Consider the following 12946-nt stretch of genomic DNA (forward strand, 5'->3'; position numbering starts at 1 on the left):
GAAAATGACCGGCTAAAACGGAAACACCAGACAGGTCTCGAGACCCACAAGTCTACAAAGCATTTCACTGTAATCTCCCTGGTCTCTGATTTAAATCCATTGAGTTACTGTAACACACAGCACCAACAGAACTCAATCTAAAGACGACCCATTTTAAACCTTTATTTCTCCGAAATTCAATTTCTGGAGTGACCTGAGAAGTAAACGGTCTAGACACATCCCCCATGCACACATAGACACACACACATCCCCCATGCACACAGACACACACACATCCCCCACGCACACATAGACACACACACATCCCCCACGCACACATACACACACACATCCCCCACGCACACATAGACACACACACATCCCCCACGCACACAGACACACACACATCCCCCACGCACACATAGACACACACACATCCCCCACGCACACAGACACACACACATCCCCCACGCACACAGACACACACACATCCCCCATGCACACACATAGACACACACACATCCCCCACGCACACATAGACACACACACATCCCCCATGCACACATAGACACACACACATCCCCCACGCACACATAGACACACACACATCCCCCACGCACACATAGACAACACATCCCCCACGCACACATACACACACACATCCCCCACGCACACATAGACACACACACATCCCCCACGCACACAGACACACACACATCCCCCACACACACATAGACACACACACATCCCCCACGCACACATAGACACACACACATCCCCCACGCACACATAGACACACACACATCCCCCACGCACACATAGACACACACACATCCCCCACGCACACATAGACACACACACATCCCCCACGCACACAGACACACACACATCCCCCACGCACACAGACACACACACATCCCCCACGCACACATAGACACACACACATCCCCCACACACACATAGACACACACACATCCCCCATGCACACATAGACACACACACACATCCCCCACGCACACATAGACACACACACATCCAAAGTTTAATCTGGTGTTTTATTTACTTTAGCAATATTATACAAAAATCTTCATCAGGTGGAAACTGTCATCATGTTCCTCTTAGCTCCCTGAATAATCATGGGTACATAGTCCAAAATGACATTACTCTGAATAAAATGAGTCTTTCAAGCAAATAAATGCACAATATAAACGGCTGGTGTCATACACAGGCAGACATGAGTGCACAGAGGTTCACATTTAAAGGTTGAATTGCTGTTGCGCTAATCAGAACACTCGTTCAAACACAATGCTTACAAATTACACTAACATTCTGGGGAGAAACATCATCCTATTGCTCTCTGAAAATGAACCAGCAATCGTACAATGGATATTATAATCAGGACTCCTAGCCAGAGAACACTGAGCATGGATACACCAAACGGAACAAGTCACAATAGTATTACAAATAAAAACTATTTTAACGTTATCAAATGTATGCAGTTGGGTAGTTAACAAATGAGTGAATCGAGATCCGGATGTTTGAGACAGGCAGGTTGCCTAGCGATGGTGCAAATCTATTTTATGTTTAAAACCAAAATAATTATGCACCATCATTTCACAAAGTGTTCTTATTTCTTTAAAAAACGCTAATTTTCAGTAAGCTAAATATTATAATACATATATGTCATTTAGCAGCCACTTTTATCCAAAGCAACTTACGGTCATGTGTGCATACATATATTCTGAGCACAGGGATCCTTCTGCCAACAGAAAAGGTTTATTTTTGTTTAAGTGCACTTCAATTAAAGTGCAATCAGGCCAAGTGGACAGACGGGTTACGGTTAACATCTCAGGTCACTATGACAACTGACATGGGGTCAACATGACTTCCTCTTTACTCACTAGGTCTACGTCTGCCAAAACGCTGCTCCTTGACAACCTGTTGAATCAAACATTTTTTTTTTTTTAAACGGTTAGATTTTTCAAAGATAAGCAATAAGACTGTGACACATTGTGATATTTCATAGAGATCATTTCTGATCTCATTTCTGATCTCATTTCTGATATTTCAGATGCTAACAGTCCATTCATCAATTTGTAAGTATGTTTTCTATTTGTCCATGGAAATTCAAAGTCCCGGAGCTTATATCAAGAGAACAATGAACTTCAAATAGCCAACACCATTCTCCCCACACTGATATCCCCACTCTCTAAATGAAACCTCAAACTAGTCACTCTATACAGTGTGATTTACCCCCAAATTGAACATATTTGGGGAATAGTAACTTTCCCATAAAAAAAAAAAAAAAAATTCATTCCAATTTATTTTTATATATATATATATTTTTTTTGTAGTCATTTAGCAGATGCTCTTATCCAGAGCGACTTACAGGAGCAATTAGGGTTAAGTGCCTTGCTCAAGGGCACATCGACAGATTTTTCACCTAGTCGGCTCGGGGATTAGAACCAGCGACCTTTCGGTTACTGGCACAACGCTCTTACCCACTAAGCTACCTGCCGCCCATGATGGCGATCATATATATTCAATATATGTATATTATATACTTTCATAGATATTACAACATTTCATTAGAGATGTGGCCTCTATCCAAAACAGAGGATAGCACTTAAACAAATAACATTTTCTGCAGAGTATAACACTCTCCAAAGTGTATTAGCAAAGCATCTCCAAAGTATATTAGCAAAGCACAGTGCAAACAGAAGTTCACAAACATCCAATAGGAATTATTCATCGTAGCTGCACTATATTGAAAACAAAACATAACAGAGAAACAATGGTGACCCATACCAAGACGTTCCATATTTTAGTGGTTGGACTGCTGTAGCCTTAACAGATTGAAATTACTTCCTGAGTGTATGCCTCTATCGCTGTAATCATTTCAATGGTATCACAGATGAGGGTGACAAAAACTTGAATTAGCATGAAATAGTTCCATATAAAGCCTCAAGAAAACGAAAGAGATGTGAGGGATGGAGACTGAAGAAGAGAAAAACAGAACGAAAGGGACAGAACAACATGGCAGCCAAGGGGGTGAAAGTATTTGTGTTATGTTGGGGTGACTCAGGGTTCAATGCTCGGCCCCCTGCTGTTGCTCAGCAATTACCCTGGTAAGAGGAGTGTAGGGCCACAGTCAGTCAGTCCAGCCACACACATAACCTGGCTCTGGTCAGTCCAGCCACACACATAACCTGGCTCTGGTCAGTCCAGCCACACACAGAACCTGGCTCTGGTCTTTGACCCTCAACAACCATGACAGATATCAGAGCTGAAAACAGAATGTGGCTAACTGACACCGACCATTTGAGCTAGCTTGGTATTGCATAACGGTATCCCCCCCCCCCCACCCCCGTCATAACAAGTCCACACTCATCCAAATCAAGGATAAGGGAGAAAACCTGATACCAAAGCTCAGTCAAATACATTGAGTATGTAATCGTTTAAAAATGATCTCAGATCTGTAGAAAAGTAAAAACAAACATGTGGCCTGTTGCTGTTCCATCTGTTAAACTACTGTAGCAGAACAAATGTTTGTTGCTGTTCCATCTGTTAAACTACTGTAGCAGAACCAACGTTTGTTGCTGTTCCATCTTTTCAATTTCACTGTTCAATTGGTTGGTGGGAGTTACGGGTTTGTGTGTCAATTCGATTGGTTGATAGAGTTTACGCGGAACCCATGAGCACCTGGACAGGGGGTGTGGCCTTGCTGTCCGCAGGTGAAGGCGGGTACAGGGTGTCGGTGCGGTTGACACGCAGGAATGGTGGGATACTGGAGGACTTGATGTGGAGGATCCTGGTGTCTGTGACCTCACAGTCGATCTGCATCATCACCTCAAACTCCTTGTCCTTGATCACACTATCTGTTAACGAGACGGGGAGAGACAGGAAGAATCAGTGCATTAGCAAAAAACAAGCAAGATTCCTCAGTTGAAGCCCAGCTGGGCCTGGCTATACCTCCCCTCTCTCCTCTCTCTCCCCCCCCTCCTCCCTATGACAGAGAGAGAGGGAGCAGATGCCACTACCATAGGACACAGAGCTTTGAGTTCAGAGGGGGTGTAGTAGAGTGGAGTGGGTGGTTAGTTAGGGGTTAAGAGTTCAGAGGGGGGTATAGTAGAGTGGAGTGGGTGGTTAGTTAGGGGTTAAGAGTTCAGAGGGGGTATAGTAGAGTGGAGTGGGTGGTTAGTTAGGGGTTAAGAGTTCAGAGGGGGTATAGTAGAGTGGAGTGGGTGGTTAGTTAGGGGTTAAGAGTTCAGAGGGGGTATAGTAGAGTGGAGTGGGTGGTTAGTTAGGGGTTAAGAGTTCAGAGGGGGGTATAGTAGAGTGGAGTGGGTGGTTAGTTAGGGGTTAAGAGTTCAGAGGGGGTGTAGTAGAGTGGAGTGGGTGGTTAGTTAGGGGTTAAGAGTTCAGAGGGGGTATAGTAGAGTGGAGTGGGTGGTTAGTTAGGGGTTAAGAGTTCAGAGGGGGTGTAGTAGAGTGGAGTGGGTGGTTAGTTAGGGGTTAAGAGTTCAGAGGGGGTATAGTAGAGTGGAGTGGGTGGTTAGTTAGGGGTTAAGAGTTCAGAGGGGGTATAGTAGAGTGGAGTGGGTGGTTAGTTAGGGGTTAAGAGTTCAGAGGGGGTATAGTAGAGTGGAGTGGGTGGTTAGTTAGGGGTTAAGAGTTCAGAGGGGGGTATAGTAGAGTGGAGTGGGTGGTTAGTTAGGGGTTAAGAGTTCAGAGGGGGTGTAGTAGAGTGGAGTGGGTGGTTAGTTAGGGGTTAAGAGTTCAGAGGGGGTATAGTAGAGTGGAGTGGGTGGTTAGTTAGGGGTTAAGAGTTCAGAGGGGGTGTAGTAGAGTGGAGTGGGTGGTTAGTTAGGGGTTAAGAGTTCAGAGGGGGTATAGTAGAGTGGAGTGGGTGGTTAGTTAGGGGTTAAGAGTTCAGAGGGGGTAGAGTAGAGTGGAGTGGGTGGTTAGTTAGGGGTTAAGAGTTCAGAGGGGGTGTAGTAGAGTGGAGTGGGTGGTTAGTTAGGGGTTAAGAGTTCAGAGGGGGTATAGTAGAGTGGAGTGGGTGGTTAGTTAGGGGTTAAGAGCCAGAGAGAGGGATGGAGGAGAGGTAAACAGAGGAGAGGTGAGTCACCCACTGGCCCTCTCTCCTCTATAGAGATAAACACAACAGTTCTAAACAAAGAAAGACATGCAAATCAGAGAGAGGAAGAACATAAAGAAGTAACGCCCCTGAAGAGAGGGAAAGAGGAAGAGAGGTAAAGAGGAAGAGAGGGAAAGAGGAAGAGAGGGAAAGAGGGAAAGAGGAAGAGAGGGAAAGAGGAAGAGAGGGAAAGAGGAAGAGAGGGAAAGAGGAAGAGAGGGAAAGAGGGAAAGAGGAAGAGAGGGAGAGAGGGAAAGAGGAAGAGAGGGAAAGAGGAAGAGAGGGAAAGAGGATGAGAGGGAAAGAGGGAAAGAGGAAGAGAGGGAAAGAGGGAAAGAGGAAGAGAGGAAGAGAGAGAGAGAGGAAGAGAGGGAAAGAGGAAGAGAGGAAGAGAGAGGAAGAGAGGGAAAGAGGGAGAGAGAGCGATTGATCAATGACAGTGAGGCAGGGTTTTTTGGACCGAACCCCAGGGGCTGCATTGCTGCAGATGGACCAGGTCGACACAGGGGCTGCAGAACTTCAGATGGACCAGGTCAATACAGCTCACAACTGTTGTTGTTCAGCTCAACTTCAAACACACACATTACCACAAATAAGGTCGTCCTATCCTTTTTTTTTTCTCTCTTTTTTTTTTAGGGGAGGTCGTCCTATCCTTGTAGATCTCACAAACAAGTAATGGAAGATTGGATGCATTTTGGAATACCTCAAACTATTAAATAAACAAGCATCTCTTCACTTTTCATACCAGTCTTTAAGAAAAGTACCTGTGGATTTTACCAAAGTCAATCTCTGGATTGGATTATATTGGCTCTGGATTTTACAGTTGGTGTCAGTTTAATGTTTCTTGATATCCAATTTCTTAAATGATATGGTATGGAGTGAAACGTTTTGAAGGTGTCCCTCTACCTACTGGGGAGAGCATTCAAGAGGAAGTCAGAGCTCTCCTGAATAGATGACAGACTCGTAAACTCTGTCCTGTTAACACAGATACCGGCCCCAAACAGCATGGAGAGTATGTATGAAGGGATCCCTGCAAGCAGGTTAGGTTTACATTACCAAACCACTGACACTTCATATCTCCTATTATGGCTTTGTCTATTGGACTGGTAGAGTGCTGGGTCTGTGGTGAGAGAGAGAGGGGGAGTGCTACAATAACACACACCATATGGATTGGAGCACTGGACAAGCCCAGAACACCTCAGACAGACCGCTTTACTACGGCTCTATGACCCAGAACACCTCAGACAGACCGCTTTACTACGGCTCTATGGCCCAGAACACCTCAGACAGACCGCTTTACTACGGCTCTATGACCCAGAACACCTCAGACAGACCGCTTTACTACGGCTCTAGGACCCAGAACACCTCAGACAGACCGCTTTACTACGGCTCTATGACCCAGAACACCTCAGACAGACCGCTTTCCTCCGGCTCTATGACCCAGAACACCTCAGACAGACCGCTTTACTACGGCTCTATGACCCAGAACACCTCAGACAGACCGCTTTACTACGGCTCTATGACCCAGAACACCTCAGACAGACCGCTTTACTACGGCTCTATGACCCAGAACACCTCAGACAGACCGCTTTACTACGGCTCTATGACCCAGAACACCTCAGACAGACCGCTTTCCTACGGCTCTATGACCCAGAACACCTCAGACAGACCGCTTTACTACGGCTCTATGACCCAGAACACCTCAGACAGACCGCTTTACTACGGCTCTATGACCCAGAACACCTCAGATAGACCGCTTTCCTACGGCTCTATGACCCAGAACACCTCAGACAGACCGCTTTACTACGGCTCTATGACCCAGAACACCTCAGACAGACCACTTTACTACGGCTCTATGACCCAGAACACCTCAGACAGACCGCTTTACTACGGCTCTATGGCCCAGAACACCTCAGACAGACCGCTTTCCTACGGCTCTATGACCCAGAACACCTCAGACAGACCGCTTTACTACGGCTCTATGACCCAGAACACCTCAGACAGACCGCTTTACTACGGCTCTATGACCCAGAACACCTCAGACAGACCGCTTTACTACGGCTCTATGACCCAGAACACCTCAGACAGACCGCTTTACTACGGCTCTATGACCCAGAACACCTCAGACAGACCGCTTTACTACGGCTCTATGACCCAGAACACCTCAGACAGACCGCTTTCCTACGGCTCTATGACCCAGAACACCTCAGACAGACCGCTTTACTACGGCTCTATGACCCAGAACACCTCAGACAGACCGCTTTACTACGGCTCTATGACCCAGAACACCTCAGACAGACCGCTTTACTACGGCTCTATGGCCCAGAACACCTCAGACAGACCACTTTACTACGGCTCTATGACCCAGAACACCTCAGATAGACCACTTTACTACGGCTCTATGACCCAGAACACCTCAGACAGACCGCTTTACTACGGCTCTATGACCCAGAACACCTCAGACAGACCGCTTTACTACGGCTCTATGACCCAGAACACCTCAGACAGACCACTTTACTACGGCTCTAGGACCCAGTAAACGGCCCGAGTGAGGAAAGCTTTAAAACGCCTCAGCTCTGAGAGAAGAGGCGAGGGGAAGGGAGAGGTGGGTAAATCCTGCTGGTCCAGAGACCCCTGTTCAAAGCATTGGACTAAACAGCCCCCTTAACCCCTCAATAGGATTTCCATACAGTGGAGCAGCTCCTATTATACAGTAGTGCACTACTTTTTGACCAGAGCCCTATGAGCACTGGTCAAAAAGTAGTGCACTATATAGGGAATAGGGTCCTATTAAGGCCGCAGAAATGGTGTGTTCCCTATATGACGGGTCTAGCTCCAGCCGCAAGGTGGGGGGAGAAGTATGGAGACGTGTAACTCCTTCACCGTCGCTGCACTTCCTCCCCTGCACCTGGCGGGAGACTGGGCCTTTTTAAATGATTACAGTAGTTTTACAGGCAACGCAGAAGGTCACCTTAGGGAGAGGGTTCTGTACGGCCTTGCTATGTTTGCTTCAAATGGGTTTATGAGAGGCTAGGTCATGAGAAACTCCACACCGATGGCATTACAGCATGTGTGGGCTACAGAAACATCGTGAAATATAAGCTATTCCTAAAACTGTGTTTCTGCACACTGTTGGCAAACATTTATAGCAAATTATCAAACGTCCCAACTCTCCTTAGCCCGCTGATTGAATGGCCAAAACACTGAGACAGACAGGACACACACACACGGAGGGGCCCACTTCAAACAGCGGGACTTTGAGGTACCTACCAAAAGCCCCTCAGGTCTGTGTTTGTGTCTGCCAGGTCTATGTGTGTGTGTGTGTGTGTCAGGACTGTGTGTGTGTGTGTGTGTGTGTGTGTGTGTCAGGTCTGTGTGTGTGTGTGTGTGTCAGGACTGTGTGTGTGTGTGTGTCAGGTCTGTGTGTGTGTGTCAGGACTGTGTGTGTGAGTGTGTCAGGACTGTGTGTGTGTGTGTGTCAGGACTGTGTGTGTGTGTGTGTGTGTGTGTGTGTCAGGTCTGTGTGTGTGTGTGTGTGTGTCAGGACTGTGTGTGTGTGTGTGTGTGTGTGTCAGAACTGTGTGTGTGTGTGTGTGTGTCAGAACTGTGTGTGTGTGTGTGTGTGTGTGTGTGTCAGGACTGTGTGTGTGTGTGTGTGTCAGGTCTGTGTGTGTGTGTGTGTCAGGTCTGTGTGTGTGTGTGTCAGGTCTGTGTGTGTGTGTCAGGACTGTGTGTGTGTGTGTCAGGGCTGTGTGTGTGTGTGTGTCAGGACTGTGTGTGTGTGTGTGTGTCAGGACTGTGTGTGTGTGTGTGTCATGTCTGTGTGTGTGTGTGTGTGTGTGTCAGGACTGTGTGTGTGTGTGTGTGTGTGTGTGTGTGTGTGTGTGTGTGTGTCAGGTCTGTGTGTGTGTGTGTGTGTGTGTGTCAGGACTGTGTGTGTGTGTGTGTCAGGACTGTGTGTGTGTGTGTGTGTCAGGACTGTGTGTGTGTGTGTCAGGTCTGTGTGTGTGTGTGTGTGTGTGTGTGTGTGTGTCAGGACTGTGTGTGTGTGTGTGTGTCAGGTCTGTGTGTGTGTGTGTGTGTGTGTGTGTGTGTGTGTGTGACAAAACTGCACATTTTAGAGTGGCCTTTTATTGGCCCCAGCACAAGATGCACCTGCATAATGATCATGCTATTTAATCAGCTTCTTGATATGCCACACCTGTCAGGTGGATGGATTATCTTGGCAAAGGCTGATATAGAGTCATGCCTATAGGACTGGTGGGGGGGGGGGGGGGGGTCATTTCTCCTTTGCCAAGATAATCCATCCACCTGACAGGTGTGGCATATCAAGAAGCTGATTAAACAGCATGATCATTATGCAGGTGCACCTTGTGCTGGGGCCAATAAAAGGCCACTCTAAAATGTGCAGTTTTGTCACAGAACACAATGCCACAGATGTCTCAAGTTTTAAAGGAGCGTGCAATTGGCTGCTGACTGCAGGAATGTCCACCAGAGCTGTTGCCAGAGAATTTAATGTTCATTTCTCTACCATAAGCCGCCTCCAACGTCGTTTTAGAGAATTTGGCAGTACTTCCAACCGGCCTCATAACCACAGACCACGTGTAACAACGCCAGCCCAGGACCTCCCCAGACCACGTGTAACCACGCCAGCCCAGGACCTCCCCAGACCACGTGTAACCACGCCAGCCCAGGACCTCCCCAGACCACGTGTAACCACGCCAGCCCAGGACCTCCCCAGACCACGTGTAACCACGCCAGCCCAGGACCTCCCCAGACCACGTGTAACCACGCCAGCCCAGGACCTCCCCAGACCACGTGTAACCACGCCAGCCCAGGACCTCCCCAGACCACGTGTAACCACGCCAGCCCAGGACCTCCCCAGACCACGTGTAACCACGCCAGCCCAGGACCTCCCCAGACCACGTGTAACCACGCCAGCCCAGGACCTCCCCAGACCACGTGTAACCACGCCAGCCCAGGACCTCCCCAGACCACGTGTAACCACGCCAGCCCAGGACCTCCCCAGACCACGTGTAACCACGCCAGCCCAGGACCTCCCCAGACCACGTGTAACCACGCCAGCCCAGGACCTCCCCAGACCACGTGTAACCACGCCAGCCCAGGACCTCCCCAGACCACGTGTAACCACGCCAGCCCAGGACCTCCCCAGACCACGTGTAACCACGCCAGCCCAGGACCTCCCCAGACCACGTGTAACCACGCCAGCCCAGGACCTCCCCAGACCACGTGTAACCACGCCAGCCCAGGACCTCCCCAGACCACGTGTAACCACGCCAGCCCAGGACCTCCCCAGACCACGTGTAACCACGCCAGCCCAGGACCTCCCCAGACCACGTGTAACCACGCCAGCCCAGGACCTCCCCAGACCACGTGTAACCACGCCAGCCCAGGACCTCCCCAGACCACGTGTAACCACGCCAGCCCAGGACCTCCCCAGACCACGTGTAACCACGCCAGCCCAGGACCTCCCCAGACCACGTGTAACCACGCCAGCCCAGGACCTCCCCAGACCACGTGTAACCACGCCAGCCCAGGACCTCCCCAGACCACGTGTAACCACGCCAGCCCAGGACCTCCCCAGACCACGTGTAACCACGCCAGCCCAGGACCTCCCCAGACCACGTGTAACCACGCCAGCCCAGGACCTCCCCAGACCACGTGTAACCACGCCAGCCCAGGACCTCCCCAGACCACGTGTAACCACGCCAGCCCAGGACCTCCCCAGACCACGTGTAACCACGCCAGCCCAGGACCTCCCCAGACCACGTGTAACCACGCCAGCCCAGGACCTCCCCAGACCACGTGTAACCACGCCAGCCCAGGACCTCCACATCCGGCTTCTTCACCTGTGGGACTGTCTGAGACCAGCCACCCGGACAGCTGAAACTGGGTTTGCACAGCCGAAGAATTTCTGCACAAACTGTCAGAAACGGTCTCAGGGAAGCTCATCTGCGTGCTCGTCGTCCTCACCAGGGTCTTGACCTGACTGCAGTTCGGCAACGTAACGGACTTCAGTGGCCAAATGCTCACCTTCGATGGTAATCCCGGTTTCAACTGTACTGTACAAATTTGTATTTGTATTTATTACGGATCCACATCAGTGCCTGCCAAGGCAGCAGCTACTCTTCCTGGGGTCCAACCACAATTTACATACAATAAATCAATAGATAACACAACACCTTATTACACACTACTCTACCGTAACATATTTACAATACAAAATCAATAATACAGCAAAATAACAATATTAAAATGTGTGGGTGTAGAGTGCGTGTGTTAGCATGTGTTTGCGAATGCTGTGTGTGCCTGTGTCTCTTCACAGTCCGCGCTGTTCCATAAAGTGTAGTTTTATCTGTTTTTTAAATCTGATTTTACTGCTTGACTGAGTTACATGATGTGGAATAGAGTTCCATGTAGTCATGGCTCTATGTAGTACTGTGCGTTTCCCGTAGTCTGTTCTGGACTTGGGGACTGTGAAGAGACCTCTGGTGGCATGTCTCGTGGGGTATGCATGGGTGTCCAAGCTGTGTGCCAGTAGTTCAAACAGACAGCTCGGTACATTCAGCTTGTCTACACCTCTTTAAAAAAACAACAGTGATGAAGTCAATCTCTCTTCCACTCTAAGCCAGGAGAGACTAACATGCATGTCATTACTGTTAGCTCTCCATGTACTTTTAAGGGCCAGCCATGCTGCCCTATTCTGAGCCAACTGCAATTTTCCCAAGTCCCTCCTTGTGGCACCTGAACACACAACTGAACAGTAGTCTAGGTGCGACAAAACTAGGGCCTGTAGGACCTGCCTTGTTGATAGTGTTGTTAAGAAGGAAGAGCAGCGCTTAATTATGGACATACTTCTCCCCATATTAGCTACTGTTGTATCAATATGCTTTGACCATGACAGTTTACAATCCAGGGTTACTCCAAGCAGTTTAATTACCTCAACTGCTCAATTTCCACATTATTCATTACGAGATGTAGTTGAGGTTTAGGGTTTAGTGATGATAATGATTTGACCCAAATACAATGCTTTTAGTTTTGGAAATATTTAGGACTAACTTATTCCTTGCCACCCATTCCGAAACTAACTGCAACTCTTTATTAAGTGTTGCAGTTATTTCAGTTGCTATATCAGCTAACGTGTATAGTGTTGAGTCATCCACATACATAGACACACTGGCTTTAATCATTTAAAAAAAATGTATCATCAATTTCTCTCAGCCAATCATCAGTCATTTGTGCTGTGCTTGTTGAATGTCCTTCTCTATAAGAATGCTGAAAGTTTGTTGTCAATTTGTTTACTGTAAAATAGCATTGTATCTGGTCAAACACAATTATTTCCAATAGTGTACTAAGGGTTGGTAACAGGCTAATTGGTTGGCTATTTGAGCCAATAAAGGGGGCTTTACTATTCTTAGGTAGCGGAATGACTTTTGCTTCCTCCAAGCCTTGGGGCACATACAGTGAGGGAAAAAAGTATATGATCCCTTGCTGATTTTGTACGTTTGCCCACTGACAAAGAAATTATCAGTTTATAATTTTAATGGTAGGTTTATTTGAACAGTGAGAGACAGAATAACAACAAAAAAATCCAGAAAAATGTCAAAAATGTTATAAATTGATTTGCATTTTAATGAGGGAAATAAGTATTTGACCTCCTCTCAATCAGAAAGATTTCTGGCTCCCAGGTGTCTTTTATACAGGTAACGAGCTGAGATTAGGAGCACACTCTTAAAGGGAGTGCTCCTAATCTCAGTTTGTTACCTGTATAAAAGACACCTGTCCACAGAAGCAATCAATCAATCA

The 12946-nt window shown here is 47.9% G+C and overlaps 1 protein-coding gene across 1 annotated transcript in view; it reads right to left on the reverse strand.

The window, feature by feature from the left end:
* Positions 1-1015: 1015 nt before the first annotated feature.
* The window catches only part of atf6 (activating transcription factor 6), a 71429-nt gene continuing 59498 nt past the window's right edge, over positions 1016-12946 (reverse strand). Inside the window, exon 11 of the mRNA XM_084163916.1 lies at positions 1016-3857. Coding sequence (XP_084020042.1) covers positions 3661-3857 — 197 coding nt within the window. The 3' untranslated portion in view covers positions 1016-3660. The remainder of the gene's footprint in view (positions 3858-12946) is intronic.

Source organism: Coregonus lavaretus, assembly GCF_964263955.1.
Source record: "Coregonus lavaretus genome assembly, chromosome: 6".
Classification (NCBI taxonomy): domain Eukaryota; kingdom Metazoa; phylum Chordata; class Actinopteri; order Salmoniformes; family Salmonidae; genus Coregonus; species Coregonus lavaretus.